Source organism: Erithacus rubecula (assembly GCF_903797595.1).
Source record: "Erithacus rubecula genome assembly, chromosome: 3".
Lineage (NCBI taxonomy): Eukaryota > Metazoa > Chordata > Aves > Passeriformes > Muscicapidae > Erithacus > Erithacus rubecula.
In genome coordinates, this window is record NC_136689.1 from 100,557,960 (window position 1) to 100,573,798 (window position 15,839).

Consider the following 15,839-nt stretch of genomic DNA (forward strand, 5'->3'; position numbering starts at 1 on the left):
AAGTTTTGGTAGACTCTGCCTAGGCCTTTCCTCAAGCAAACAAACAGAATTCCAAACAGGTATCTTCCAAATCTTCACAGATTTGCCTTAAAGTTGGGCCATTTTTTCATGAGCATGAAATGCAGCTAAGCCTATTCTGAAGAAGTGTTATGATCTGTTGTTAACTGATGAGAAAGTTTCAGTGTAATTTCTCTGATGAGTCAGAGTGATCTTCTGGTGTGTTTGGTAGCCTCTAGATAGACTGCAGTGTGGAATGCCTGTAGCACACCACATCTGAACTTGGCTTCTCTGCAACCTGAAATTAATTTACTTTGGCAGCTGAAAAGTGTATAAATTAATGTGCCTTCATATTAGTAAAGAGAATTCTTTATACATGTGTGAAAGCAGGGGGGAGGGCGGGTAGAAAGGAGGAGAGAAAATCAATCCTGTATTTTGAAGTGGATAAACTCTCAGTGAAGTGGAGCTTGTGCTAAAGTAGTAACACATACTAATAAGCTGAAGAGGTCTATAGGGTAAGAGGAAAGATTAAGGTTATAGGTGAAAGCTATCAAGCATATAAATGCTTCAAATCCAGGAAAAGCCTACTCATCAGGACTTGGCTTTCAAAGAAAGATAGGTGTTTTTCACTGGACAGCATTGTTGTTAAATGTAACACTGAGTAAATTCAAGGTCAGGTCTGGGAATTGCAAGAATGTTTTGGTGTCAGAGAATAGAATATAACTGAAAAAACACTTTCAGTATGCATTTTCAAAGGAGTCTTAAATTTAGTAAGTACCAGACAAAAGGGTTAATGCAACAGAAAAACAGGAATCTGTTATCACACCTGTGACCAGTAAAACAGAACAAACAAAATCTGAATTTTCAAGTGTTTTTTAGAGCATCTGTGGCTTTTTTAGTTAATTTACCTTATTTTATTAGTGTCATATTTATGTCACTGAATTGTTATTTCACTGCTCTGTTTCAGTCATAGCATTTTGTTTAGTTTGAAATTTTTATCCTTTTTTTCAGTTTGACAAAAGACCTTTGCTCAGTCTTTAGAATATATTTATCAGCACACTAAACTTGTCATAGTAAAACCATCAAAAATAAAAATAACTGTCAAGTACAGGAAGAGAGAATATATTTACCCAATAATTGCTTATTCTTTATTTAATGTGTCATTACAAATATATGAAACATTTAGGAATGTCATGTTAATAATGGCTGCTTTCATCCAGTGTTTATTTGCTATTCTAGCAATTATCTTACTTTGACTAGAGGTGAATAAAAATTGGTGTGTTTGATCAGAATGATCAAACTGTTTAGTCATAGCTGAACACCATTGTGTTTTCATCAAGTTTGCTCTGGTTTTATTTTTCTCCCCTTTATAATAAAATTTTGACAATAAACTTTTTTTTTTTTAATGTGTATAAGCAGAAACAGTAGTAGAAATACATTATTAGGCAGGGTGTTAAAAAGTGTAAAAGATTATTTTTTTAAAGAATGGCATTTTCTTATGAAGAGCAAGTAAATGCAGGACTGAAACAAAAAAACATTGTAATGGTGAAGGCCCAAGTACATCAGGTTGTGGCTCTGTGTCAGTTTTTAGTCAAGTTTATATACACTCATTTCAGTGAGCTACCAGGGTAGGAAATAAAATGCCTTTCAGTAGGCATTGTTTTCTTCCCAGTTGTGAAAAAGCATTCACAAGTTTTCTTTTCAAACCCTGTGGGGGTGTAAGGTAGAATCAGTAGATTTGATATTGTGGTGTTTTGGTTGGTTGTTTTCTGGGTTTTGGGGTTTTTTAAGTTATAAATGTGTGGCTCTGAAAAGGAGGATAAGAAATGTGGGACTTAACTGTTCTTAGGCATAGCTTCAGATTTCAAAGTGAAACTAGGAAAGGAAAAGGGAGGCTGATGTTTTAACAGGAAGGTCAAAAATTCAGTCACAGGTGCCAATATGTAATGTCTTATCTCTTTGGTTTTTTATAAAGCTGAAACCAAGATGTTTCCTCTTTCTTGGGAAAATCTGTTACCGAGTGTTTATCAACTTTTTTCAAAATAGGTCGTTTGTCTTTTCCAGCTATGATTTAGATATTTTATTAGTGCTAGACTTATATAAAATAGTACCAGGAAGACTGAGATTACAGTGTGTACAACTCAGAAATAGAGGGCAATATTTCTCCAGTGCTAAGGGTGTTAAAGGGTCAAAGTGGTTATCTGTTTTTGAAATCTTCTATATTTAATATTTAGACTATATGGAAAGTGGACAAGAATGGCATAAAGTAGCAGTGCTGCTTATAAACATTGCAAAATAAATAGCTTAGAGTTGATAGTGCAACTTGAAGTTACAAATTGATGCATACCCCTCTTATATTTTCAATAATCTTTGACTGTGTTTGGATTTTTCACCTTTGTGTTCATCCACTTATCAGTTAAATTTGATTTTTTGCATCCTTTGTATGAACCATTTTTGTTGCTAATTTCCAATTAATAAAATCTACTCAGTACCACCTATGTGTCATCCTGCCTCCCTCCCCAGTGAAGTAAAGATACTGAGGATCTCTTTAATGTTTTTTTTTTTTTTTGTGTTTACTTAGTTGTTCAGTCATACTTTTTTCCTCCTTTGAAAATCCTTGTACTGCCAACAACAATAGTATGAAACATATTTCAGTCACACTTAACTTAGTTTGTGACTACAAAGGATGTATAGTCTCTGCAGTTCTCATCTTAAGTCAGGCAGCATCATCAGGTTTCATAAGAATACTGCTGCAGAATAAGAAGTGGAGCTAAAAAGATATTTTTAGAGTTCAGCATTTACCATAAGCTAGACTATCTTCCAAATGAAAGACTTGTGCAAATGAGGTAGATAACTGTAGCTGTTTAGTGTCTAATTGAGTTGGTATGCAAATTCTAAATATTTACACATTTGATAATAGCAAAGTATTTTCTTTTCTTCATCCATAAGAGAAATGAGCATTAGCATTCTAAAAGAAATCCAGTACAACTGTGCTCTGGAATAAAAATAATTTTTTCTTTCTTAAAATAATTCCTATTGCATTTTGCACTGAAGTTCCAGGCATGTCTTCTTATCTACTGTATAGGCATGATGCCCTTGATCTAACCTCAGACAAGTTACTTGTATCCTGAGAATAGTTATTTATTCAGTTAAATTCAGAAAGCTGTAAAAAGATCTGAAGTACTTTATGATGGCAATATTTCAAAGGGACTTCTGTAAAACAGGGTGTATGCCTGTTCAGTGGGTCTTGTTGTTAGTTGATCTAGATACTAAGTAGAATTCCCAGTGCAAAACAAACTCTACTGTTCAGTAAAGTGCATTATTTTATCTCCTTGTTGTAATTAATGTTGATCTGTAAGCTCTTGGGTAAATTGTGATGGTGGTACCGATCCCTGGTAGGTTTCTTACTTTTTAAATTTCTTAAATGTACATTGTCAAAACTAACCTTTCTAGTTCAACTTTTCCAGGGATTGTAAAATTCACATTGTAATGTTTACTGTGTAAAAATTTATGTTCATCTTAGTGTTTTGTTAATATTGTCTGCCTGTGTAGAGTAATTTCACTAACCATTACTCGTGTAGAGTAGTATTGTCTATGCTGTTGTGATTTCTTCAGTATTAACCTCCAGGAGTGCTAGATTTTAAAATTTGCAATATTTTCAGTATTAATAATAGTTTTAAAATACTTTTGAAGTTGCATGAAGGTGTCTTGAAAACAATAAATCCGTTAAGCTATACACTCCTTATTTTGCTCTTAGATTTTTTTTTTTTAATAACATCTATGTAAATTCTTTTACTGAATTAGTAACACAGATTTCTTGTAGCTGACTTAATGTCTTATGTGTCTCTACAGAGGATCCTCAAATTCATCACCAAAGGGTGAAGAACAGAAAGAGTCTTTGATTTATCATTCAAAGGACCATTACCCCTTATCTGATGGAGACTGGTCCCCTCTGGAGAAGTAAGTCACTTTGTAATATCATCATTTGCATAATGATAAGGAATAATAATTTTAAAATATTAGACCTTTTTATTCATTTTCCCCCAATCTGTAAAACTGTCAAACTTACCCTGTGATCTCAAATGCAACACTTGATGCTAATTTGAAACTTTGGGAATTTTCCAAAACATTATTTCACTGTTAAATAGAGGAAATACAGTTAATAAGATTCCCTCAAGCTGAGAAGGGTGTGGAAAACTAGAATGTTCCCTATGATTCACCCTAGCATAAGCAATACTTGATCTGGCAGAAGTGATGAGCATGTTAAGGTACATTTTACTGTGTGAAGTAATCCTGATTGCCCAAGGTAAAGCTGGATCCTAAAGTTGAATCATATTCCACTTCAGAATAGGGGATTTGCTGGAGTTCTTTGTCCAGTGATGCCAAAATAATCATCAGTTGGATTCTTAAAATTGGCATGATACGACTTGCCAGTCAGTTTTCAGTGACCAGGGGACTTCTGTATGTACATTCAAGTACATTCTTCAGTTTCTGATGTTCATGTTATTCCTCTTGCATTCACTTGGTAGATTTTTCAAGGCTCCCACTTTGGATTTCACCACTTTAGCCTCAGTCTCTGTATGCATAAGAAAGCATTTTGTGCATATGTGGTAGTATTTGAGGTAAATTTTGTACTTTCCCTGGACCTTGGACATACAGGAGAGGGCATGTATGTCTCACATAGCATACTAAGTAGTATCTTGATTCATCTGAGCTCTTTGGCAAGTGTCTCATTCTGCTGCTTTTCAGTTTGTTGGAGAATTCTGCCTCATAGCAGGTACATTCACAAGGTCAGTGAGGATTAATGGTCAGCCTTCCATGATGGCCATTTTTGCTTGTTTCCTGCTCAGTACACAGATACCTATTCTTCTATATATCAGTAGGTGGTGCAGTATGGAAGAGTTCAACCTTCAGCCAGTATTTTTTGAAGTGTGTGATATCTCTGCTCAGGTGTTTGCAGGGCTGTGGCCCCAGTGGAGTCAGATTGTACCACACCGTGCTTGGTGCCTGCTAATTCCTCCAGTGCATAGCTTGTTAATGAGCAGAAGCAGTTGGACAGGAAATCCCATTATCATTCCTTTTTATGTTTTGGGCTCAAAACCACATCCTCAATTACACTTAATGAGGTGTAGTCTTCAAATGTTCCCCGAAGATTTGTGGTTTGTGACTGAAAAGCAGTCACAGTGTTTGACCCTAAGGACTGACACGTTGCTGTATGGATTGTATCACCTAGATGACTGTGACATGGAGGCTGATACTCATTTTCAGTTTATAAAAACTCTTGAGCTAAAATAGACTAGCAGGTTATATCTGAGAGAGATAATTCATGCATCTCTTCTCATTTATGTATTATGGGGCCAGTCTGCTGTAATAACTTGTTAATGCCTCATGTGAGGTACCTAGGCTTTTCACACTTCTGAGGTTTTTTTTATTTAACAAAAAGTTACCCAGTCCAGATTGCAGTTCAACAGAGAAATTGCACATTTTCCCTTTTGTCTTTGGGGAAGCGATTGGGTCAATCATTCTCTGACACGTAGAGGAAGATAAATTTTGCTTTAAATTACTTTGCCTAAGCCATCATAGAAAGATTTTATCATGTAGCTATCGTACAGAGGAAGAGAAATGGGAGGTTTTAATAACCTCCTTTTTGGAGATCTGAACGAGCTAACTAACTTGTAGTTCAGTTCGTTGTCTTGCTCTTCAGAACCCTTGCAGGGAGCTCAAGTAAGAAAATAGCACAAGTCCTTTCCATGAGGACACTTCTGTTTGTCCTACTCATTATAATAAGATGGAAAGCATAACCATTAACTATTTGATACCTGATGCCCTCAGTATTCTTCCTGTTTTAACAGGCAATGTTGGCACAATTAGGTCACTATTATAAGCATGGGCCTTTTGGCTAAATACTTCTGCCTGAGAGTGACAGTGAAAGCAAACCTTAAGGGAAGTAGAATAGACTTAGCACCCCAAAGCCCTGAAATACTCAGTCTTTTGCAGGAACTTCTGAATATTAAGAATTCGACTTAGAAACAGGCATTGTACATGGCTTCCAGTTGGCTTGTGGTCTAGGTGGAATAAATTATTTCACATGTAAGGAAAGTTAATTCATGTTGTTTCTGAAAACAAAGGTGTACATGTATTTTAATCAGTGTGTCACTTTAAACAAGCCCTTCTAACAGTACAAAAAATGTGAAAAGGACATTGCTAATGAAGAACTGAGAGGGGAAATAGCAGTTCTCTTTTTGTGTCCATAAGTGATGAAGGCTGGAAGTCCTCTCACAGCAACATGAGGGATTCTTAACATGTGGATTGTTATCTGCAGTCTGAAATGTGTTCAGAGTTTAGTCCTGTATGACAGTACAAAACCTGAGGTGCTCAAACCTTCAGAAAGTTCGATATATTGTACTGAATTAGGTTGCTAATCTTTGCAGGAATTCTGTTTGAAAAAAAAAAAATCCTTAAATTAAATATCTGTAGGGAGTTAATTTAAAATTATCAGTATTAAACCATTAAACAGACCAAATTGGAAGTGACCTCAAAAGTTCATCTGGCCCAACCTTTCATGGGAGAGGGAACCTCAAAGAGGTTGTCTAGCCCCTGGACCAGTCGCAAATTGCAACAAGTGCAACAACAAGTGTGCAATCCTGTACTGGGATGACACAACCAAAAAGCCCAGCACAAGCTGGGATCTGTGTGGTTGGGAACAGCCTTGCTGACCTGGGGGACAACAAGGCAGAGCATGAGTCAGCAGAGCACAGCAGCAGCAACAAAGGCAGATTGGAGGCTGGGCTGCATCCACGGGACATTGGTGGCAGAGACAGATGTAATTATCCCTCTCCTCTTAGTGCTGGTCAGGCCACATATGGAGGGCTGTGTCCAGCTCTGGTCCCTGTAGTTTAAATTCAAATACTGAGGTTTGTTTATATAAACCCAAACCATAATATGTTATGAATGTCAAAGTGTATGAAGAGCAGTATTTCTATAATATGTAATATAATTGCCCTATTCAAGGAGCAGTAGATGAAACATTGTGTTTCCTTTAATCTCCAAGATCCTAAGTGCAAAATAATTTTGAAATTACTTCTTTCTAGCATTTTGTGGGGTGTTCTTCTGGCTTAAAAGTAATCTTGACTGAAGTAAATTTTAGAAGTCAGTTTTTGGTTTATGGGTAATAACCACTATAGGAAAAATAGGATGGATTTTAAAGGTCATGTTGTCCAAACACATCTGAAGGAGGTTTTCAAGTAATCTCCTTTTCCTCTTCTAAGTTATCCTCTGAATGTTTTTTTTTCCTTGCATTGGGAATTGAAGTTGTTTTTTGCATTTGTGAATTACATTTGCAAGACGTTTATTACTCAAGTCTCTGCATGGCAATGCTATGAAATGGAAAGATCTTAGAACTATTTTCTGTCTTACTTTTCAATAAACTTTTTAGTTTTGTTCTTGTTTTGTTTAAAAAATGGAACATGGGCTGAGGGGAGAGCTATTCCTGCACTGCAGATGCAGTGAAGGAATCTGTTCAGTATGACCACTATGTAAGTCCTTTAATGTGATTTTGGTTTTAACCTAATTTCTCACCGTTTGAAAACCCTGCTGGGCTTCTTGCCATGTTGCCAAATAATTGAAGCTCTGTTAAGCTGTTGAAAACTCTACCAACAGTTGCTGCACAACAAATGCATTAATGCATTTTAAACACTGCCTTTCTTTTTTTTTTTTTTTTTTTTTTTTTCCTTATTGATTTGGTAGCCCTTTCTCTGAGCAAGTCTGCCCTAAAAGTGATTCAGAACTAGAAGTTAAGCCTGCTGAGAGCTTGCTGAGATCTGAATCTCACATGGAATGGACATGGGGAGGATTCCCAGAGTCAACTAAGGTAAATGTCTTTATTGTCTCTAACTTTGTAACTGAGTTTTGGCATATTTAAGACTGTCCTAGGAGAGGATTGGAAATCTGCTGCTGTTGTTCAGATACAGCTGAAATGGGGAAGTAGCAGCCCCTTGTGGCAGGCAGAGAGTGTTGGCTTTAAGTTCAAGAGCTGCTCAACAAAATAATCCCATCAGTGAAAGTCTGAAATTTTTGAATTTTTAGTTAGAAACTGAAGGAAACAACTTAAGATGCTTTATTGTAGAGTAAGTTCTGTTTGATTCCAGGGGAACTAACTGTAGCCTTGCTAAGAGTAAATTTGGTATCCAGTGGAGGCCCTGATGAATCCACATATGCTTTTTCCTTGCTGTGGTTTGGTCAACACTTCCTCTATGCCAGTTTCTTTACTGAACTTGTAAATAAGCTGCTATGAATATTCTTTTGTAGGGAACTTAGCTGATATGTGAGACTTGTTTTATATTGCTACAATTCTTGTTTAAGTTATTTTTTTGTTTCCTTGTGTTATGAGAACTTGTACCATGAGTACAAATGTAATGTTTAGAACAGAATAAAACAAACAGCTGAGGTGAAATAATTGACTAGACTTCTGTTTTTCAGATAAGTAAGAAAGAAAAACTGGAACACTGCAGAACAGCTACTATTACTCCATCAGAGAAGACTCATTTTAGGGTCATCCTCAGCTCTGATGAAGTTGAAGACGATGATGATGTGAAAGATTCTGTCTGTACAGTACTGAAACCTGAGCCAAGAACTCATCCTCTCCTTAAGCAGATGGATGTTAAAGACTCTGTTGCTTCTGCGGTTGTAGAACCTCCAGTTCCGTTGCCATTGGATGGTGGTGATCATTCCAGAATATTGATGGATCCTTTAGCAGAAACAAAACCAACAGCAAAAACTGACTCTCCTTCAAAAAAGAAAGGTGTGGAGTAAAGCTCTTGATTCTTGCCCTCAGAGCGATCTACCAAACTTGAGATCATAGTAGAAAAAGTACAAATGTACCTTTTCAATTTTTTTTTATTTAAAATCTTATCTGACTTATAATGAAACTCTGCAACTTAAAAATCATACAAATAAGTCTGAATCTTCCATGATGACATTTGTATTTAATATGTTTGGCTAACTTCATCTTAGTAATCTTAATTGTTAAAATTAACAGGGGTGCACAAGCGAAGTCACCATCAAGGCCCTGATGATATTTACTTGGATGACCTAAAGGCTTTGGAACCTGAAGTAGCAGCACTCTACTTTCCTAAAAGGTAATTTTGAAGTAAAATGCTGTAAATCTGGGGTAATTCTGCAGTTACATTACCTGATTCATTACATGTATTATTTATGTTGCAATTCTGATACAAAGAATTGGACTTCAGGGGTTTAGGTTTTTGTAAGTATTTGGCACTTATCTCATTTTGAAAATTCTAATTTGACAAGAAACACATTGAAAGAACCCATGGGAGGTGACTGCTGAGAGTTTTCCTCTTTGTGAAACCTAAGTGTTCTGCAGACGTAGAGGGGATTACATTTAAGCTACTCTTGTACCAGTACTCTTGTTCAGCCATATTGTAAACTTTTCAGTGAATCAGAGTAGTGACTCCAACCTTAAATAACAGTGTGATTTTTAATGTCATTTTTCTTTTCTGTTGTACTTTTTGCAACTGACTGTTCTAAAAACACTAAAAGCAGTGCCCTGTTTTTGTTTTTCTTACTTTACAACTATCTGGTAAAGATTGAGGAGGACAGTATTATTCTGCAGAAGTAGAATGTAGAGGATGTGTTCTTCATTTAAATCCCATTTAGACAGGAAATGCAATTATTGCCTGATTTAGAGGAAAGTTAGGAGAACTGGAAACAGTCTGCCAGTATTGCAAAGAGTTGGTGTGGGTGTGTGTCTGTTTTTTTTGTTAGGTTGCTTTTAAATTTATGTCGTGAAATGATGTAAAAATACAAAAGCAAGATTTTTTTTGGGGTGGAGTAATCATATAGTGTATTCTGTAACCTAGGATATGTGCATTTTTTTTCAAGTAAAATATTTTTCACTTTCCTTTAGTGATTCTGATCCTGGCTTCAGGCAGTGGACAGAGTCAGATACCCTTTCTGGTTCCCAGTCACCCCAGTCAGTGGGAAGTGCTGCTGCTGATAGTGGTACAGAGTGCATGTCTGATTCTGCTATGGACTTGCCTGATGTTACACTTTCACTTTGTGGAGGTCTCAATGAAAATGGAGAGATTTCTAAAGGTATGTGTAAGACAAAAGCATAAAGAGGAATAGAACTCAGGCAGCTACACAAATGAAGTGGCTTGAATTCTCTGATTTCCTCCTTAACAAAATTTGGCTGCTTACTGTGCTTACAATGAGCAAAGGGGATAGAAAATAATAAATTTTCTAAAATTCTCTAGTGTTTGCTGAGCAGAGATAGCAGAATTGAACCTCTTTTTAATCAAGAACACTTGATGTCTTGAGAAGCTTTCTGTCTCCTTTTTTGTACTATATATTGTTTATATGACCAACTACATTGGTTTCTGGTTGCCAGTTCTTGCATAGTCCTATGTAAATGTTAACAATTCATCTTCTTCCCAATTGCCTGATAATTTTTCTTCTTTTTCAGTTTTTTTCAAGTGATAAAGAACTTCTTTATGTTGGACTGTGTTTTCTGTTCTACTTATATCCTAAATGATTGTTAACCTCTAGATTTTTACTAGCTGATTTTTTTTCTCTTCATGCTTTGGTCTGTTTACTGTTGAAGTTTTATGTATTTTTGAGGGAGCTTTTAGGAGCATAAAATCTTCATGGACATGTACTGCAATGTTTTAATATTTTTATATGGTCATCCAGTCTGTAATACATGAAATGAAATTTAGGTGCTTATTAATAAAAACTCTGGACTGTTCTTTTGGTAACATGGTAGTAATACTGGATTTGATTGGAAAAAAGGATGTCATGATTGCAGGAGTCTTACACTAAGTCATGGATTTCTGCAAACATATATAGAAACTAGTGAAAATGCTAGTTAGTGATAGTAGTAGTTTTTCAAACTTGAAAAGATGACATTACCCTTCCCCCTCTTCTTCTAGTGTAGTTACCCACCATCATAATTTTTGAAGAAAACTTGCCTGGACAAGCATGGCTTTCTTATTCCAGCCTTTGAACTGATTTACTTCCTGCTTATCCTTCCTGTTCTAATTTCTTAATGCTCTTTGCTGTGACTGTTGAAGTGGTCCAGGCTTTTTCTGTAGGGAGGAGGCAGTCACAGGACCCCTAACAGGTAGGTCTCAATTAGCACATCTTCAGTGATGCTGCAAGATCAGCAGTGACTCTGAAATGACAGAAAGGGTTTTCCTAGATGTAAAGTAATCAGACATCTTGGGATTTTATATTGTTACTTTCTAATTAAAATCTCTTTCTATTGCAGAAAAATTCATGGAACATATTATTACTTATCATGAATTTGCTGAAAACCCTGGGCTCATAGACAATCCTAATTTAGTAATACGGATTTATAACAGGTAAATTCTTTGTGTCATGTCATTAAGTAACAGAAAATCTAATTTTCAGTCTGGTCTCTGAAATGAGCATGTTTCTCAGCTTCCATTGCAGTGTTTTGTGAATCTGTTTGAAACAAAGATTTGCATTAAATTTAACTTTAGCTTAAGTGAGAAATTTTTTTTTCTGTAATTTCCACTCGTGTTGAATTGTATATATTAAAATGATTCTGCTTGCAGAGGATGTTAGTGTTAGTTGTTGTCAGCAAATACATATTTTCATCAACACAAGGGCAATTTATCTATTCTGAAATTTATTGATCTGTAGACAAATTATGTAATATCTTACCAATAACGTATTTTAAAACAGGTATTATAACTGGGCATTGGCTGCTCCTATGATCCTGAGTTTGCAGGTGTTTCAGAAGAGTTTGCCTAAGGTAAATAGATAAATACATATTTCTTTGAAAATACTGTATGTAGTAACACCTGATTATCTGTTTTTCTATACTAATTAAAAACACATCTGATTTTGCAGGCTACTGTTGAGTCTTGGGTCAAAGAAAAGATGCCAAAGAAATCTGGAAGGTGGTGGTTCTGGCGCAAGAAAGAAAGCATGACTAAGCAGGTGACTGATACCTATTGTGACTTTTTTTTTCTGTTAGGTGTTAAAAGATTTAAAAAAAAAAAGTTATTTGTCAGAAGTGCCTCAAAACACTGCTCAGATAGCTCAGTGTCACTGATGGCCAGCTGATTGTAGCATCTGTTTATTTAGCCTCAAATAGTGCATCATTGCCTGATGCTGTTAGTTGCATCAACAAAATTTGTTGGATCCAGGTTAAAATTCTTTCTTCTGAGCCATAAGCAGTTATCAGAGCTACTCTTCAGTCACTGCAGTATGTTTTAGGAATGTACACACAAATAAATAAGTAGGTGCTGCACTGCATAATAGTTAAGCTGAAACACCCAATTTTACACTAAATTAAGCTTTCTAAACCTTGAGTATGGGCCCTAAACTTACTTCCCACAAAAATGTGATTTATAAGCTTAAATGTTGACAGCTCCTTTTAATGCTAAATTTGTTGTGTTAAAGTACCAGTTTCCAATTTCTGGCACACAGAGTTTTGCTTCCTGAAATAAGAAAAATCTTTAATAGAGAATTTCTTCATAAGCCTCCCTTTGTTAAATGATATTTAGAAATTATTATGTTGAATGGTGATTCTGAGGCTTAATATAGTTTATGTATTATTTTGGTAGCTGTTTTTAACTTGGATTTGTTTAAAATGCTTAAAATGTCAATATGTTCTTTATTATCATGTCACTTTAGATACCAGAGGCAAAAGAGGGGAAAACTGAGACGCAAAGAGCAAATGAACTGCCAGCAACTATAAAAGAGCAAGTTAATAGTAGGTGTGTTCCTGTCTGAAGACTTACCTCTGGACTGAATAGTGCCTTTTTCCCTTTTTTTTGAATGAAGAATTCAGTAGTGTACTGTGGGATGAAATATTTTCCTGTAAAATACTGAAGAGGAACCAGATGCATATAGTAAATAATTCAGCAAAATAATGTGGCAGCAAACATTGTAGGAACTACAAATACACTACAATTATTTCCTGAGTACTGTTGTGTTTATTTCCTAAATCATAACAGAACTGACAGAACAAACACGTACATTATCAATAGGCCTCTGCTCTGTAAATACAGTGATATTGTTTCTGATACATTTTGTAATGCTTATTTTCTTTTGTGAAGGCCTAATATTGTATTAATAATTTAAACCATGGGGAATTTTTTGTAACATTAAATAATTGAAACAATAAAATAGTATTAATCATAGTGTATATGTTGCCCAAGTTGTGGTAGACAGCTATCAGTGCTTAGCACAAAACTCTCCCATTCTAGGGTATTTATTATGCATATGCATATTCTTGCATGATTTTGCAAAGGTGTTTGTAAATGTTGGTGTCTTAAAGATTTAAGGAACTAAATATGTTGTGATTTAATACTTCAGAGAAACTAAAGGCAGCTTTTAATCTTGAAATCTCTAATGAGCAGGAAAATAAGTCTGTGAATAACCTTAAAAGGTGAGCTACTCCACTAACACCCACAGTTTAAATGCCATAGTAACTGAGGCAGTTTTCTTTAAAAACAAAGCATGGCTTTGTGTGTCATTCAGTGTCCCTTTTCATCTGCAGTTTACCTTATTCATCAACACAGGATTAGTGACCACCTGACACTGTCTTTACTAAACCCATTGTGTGTGGAGCCAGCTGGGAATAGTCATGTTTAGAATTCCACCAGTACTGGCTTTCCAAGTCTTACTTGCTTACTGGCATGTACTGACTTTATCTGGCATTCACTGGACCATGGGCTTCCTTAGTCTGTGCTATCAGGTAGCAGCAAATCCTCAGCATAAGCAGAAATTACTCTGGCATAAGCATCTTACTCCATTAAAGAAGGATTTTATGTAGCTTACATTTATTCTGGTTGGTGTCATGTCAGGCCTCCAGAGGATGATTCTTCTAGTGATGAAGCATCCCAGGAGGTGAAGGAATCCCTGAAAATGGATTCTGCCCCAGCAGAGCATCCACCCCATGGGAACGTTACATCTTATAAGAAGTCCCTTAGATTGTCTTCAGACCAAATAGTAAGTGACATGCCTGTCTTGTGTGTAGGATGCTTCATAATCCTTTAAAAAAATGTATCAAAAAGAAATTTAATGTGTATTCCTGTGCAAGGATAGGGAGCTGCAGGGAATTTCAGGTCATTTTTTTCTCTGTTTTTTTTTAAGAATCTGTTTGAATTAAAAAATAGCAATTTTCTATGAAGTTTCATAATTGAACTTCTGTATTGAAATGTTGCCAGAATAGTGGCATTGTTTGCTTCTGTAGTTTGAGTATCCTGGGATCTGCACATCTGTGTAATGGCATACATTTAAATTGGTGTGCAGTTTATTCACTGTGGTCCAATTTGCAAGTAGTTTTAAGTGTATGATTTTCATCAGAGAAGAATTTTGAGGAAAGCTTCCACTGAGTAGAAAATACTGTTGTATCCTATGGCAAACTGGGAGTTCAGTTTGATAGTGCTGTGAGTCTGCTGTAGTAGCAAGAAATAAAGTGGCAGAGAGTGAAATGTCTGCTGCTATAGGCAGTAAGGGAACTGACATATACATCTAGCCAGGCTGCAACAGACCTGCACAGCAAAACCATTGTGCCAGTGGTAAACCATGGTTCACTTTTTGATGGGTTGATAAAAATAGACAAGGAAGAGTGTATGAGCCATTTTGTGCAGCTCATTTGTCATTCTAAAATCATGAAAATTTTAGAGGGAGGGCAACTTGCATTTTGAACTATTTGTATTCTGCAGGCAAAGCTGAAGCTGAGAGATGGCCCTAATGATGTTGTGTTTAGTATTACAACCCAGTATCAAGGGACTTGCCGTTGTGCAGGAACAATATACCTCTGGAACTGGAATGATAAAATCATAATATCAGACATTGATGGAACAATAACTAAGTAAGTATCTTTGGGGATTTCCTTTCTTTGTTTTTTTGTTGTTAAATCTTGTTTTATTGATCTTATCCTGCTTTTCAAAACAAGATAAAATTAATTTAAGACAGCTATTAAAGGGTGTTCATTAATGTTGCTTTTGTTTTAACTTGTACTTACCTTTAAAGTTAACTAGAAAATGTATTTTAAAAGAATAATGCCAAAATGATAACATTTACCACGTGATTGTCCCTCTATTAGACTTCTCCAGGTTTAGCAGCCACAGGTTTAATTGGAAATTGACCTGTATTGTATGATCCCCACTAATTGCTCTATCTGGACTACTTATTAATTCTCTTTTTAAATAGTTAGGACCTTCTGCAGAAATATTTCTGTAAATATTCTTTCTAAATTGTATGTTCATTAGTGGTTGTCTTTAACAGAACTCATACAGCACGTCAGGTACCTTTGATTCTCCCTATAGGTCTGATGCTTTGGGACATATCCTCCCTCAGTTTGGCAAGGACTGGACTCATCAGGGCATTGCAAAACTCTATCATTCCATAAATGAGTGAGTAGGCAATCTGTGAAACAATTGGGATTTTCTGGAATATGGGAATTAATGTATAGGTGATTGGATTGTTGTTAAAAATTGCACAGTTTATTAAATTGTACTGGTGAAAATGCTGGGAAGTGAGCACACTTTGTCATACACAAATGAAACTAAGTTCTTTCCACAGATGTATATTTTTACAGGAATGCAAGCCACCACTTTTACTGGGTCCCTTCTCAGACATTTTGTTCTGCATTTTAGCTTTTAAAAACTTGTGTAATATTTTCATGAATACAAAAGAGAACCATTATATTTCTCAAACATGCATCTCTGTTTTCCACCAACTCAGGTTTAGTGACAAACCTTTCAGAAATATTGTTTGGCATAAAATTAAAACTAAATAGTGTCCTTCCAATGCATAAGTGTTTTCTGGTTCAGTGGTTT

At 35.7% G+C, this 15,839-nt stretch overlaps 1 protein-coding gene across 2 annotated transcripts in view; it reads left to right on the forward strand.

Annotated features, from left to right (window-relative positions):
* The window catches only part of LPIN2 (lipin 2), a 43,205-nt gene that overhangs the window by 19,951 nt on the left and 7,415 nt on the right, over positions 1-15,839 (forward strand). For both annotated transcript variants that reach the window (XM_079300742.1, XM_079300743.1), the window contains exons 5-16: positions 3,850-3,957; positions 7,744-7,867; positions 8,476-8,797; positions 9,035-9,134; positions 9,923-10,110; positions 11,285-11,378; positions 11,725-11,794; positions 11,893-11,982; positions 12,682-12,764; positions 13,857-14,001; positions 14,721-14,869; positions 15,327-15,413. In XM_079300742.1, coding sequence (XP_079156868.1) covers positions 3,850-3,957; positions 7,744-7,867; positions 8,476-8,797; positions 9,035-9,134; positions 9,923-10,110; positions 11,285-11,378; positions 11,725-11,794; positions 11,893-11,982; positions 12,682-12,764; positions 13,857-14,001; positions 14,721-14,869; positions 15,327-15,413 — 1,560 coding nt within the window. The remainder of the gene's footprint in view (positions 1-3,849; positions 3,958-7,743; positions 7,868-8,475; positions 8,798-9,034; positions 9,135-9,922; positions 10,111-11,284; positions 11,379-11,724; positions 11,795-11,892; positions 11,983-12,681; positions 12,765-13,856; positions 14,002-14,720; positions 14,870-15,326; positions 15,414-15,839) is intronic.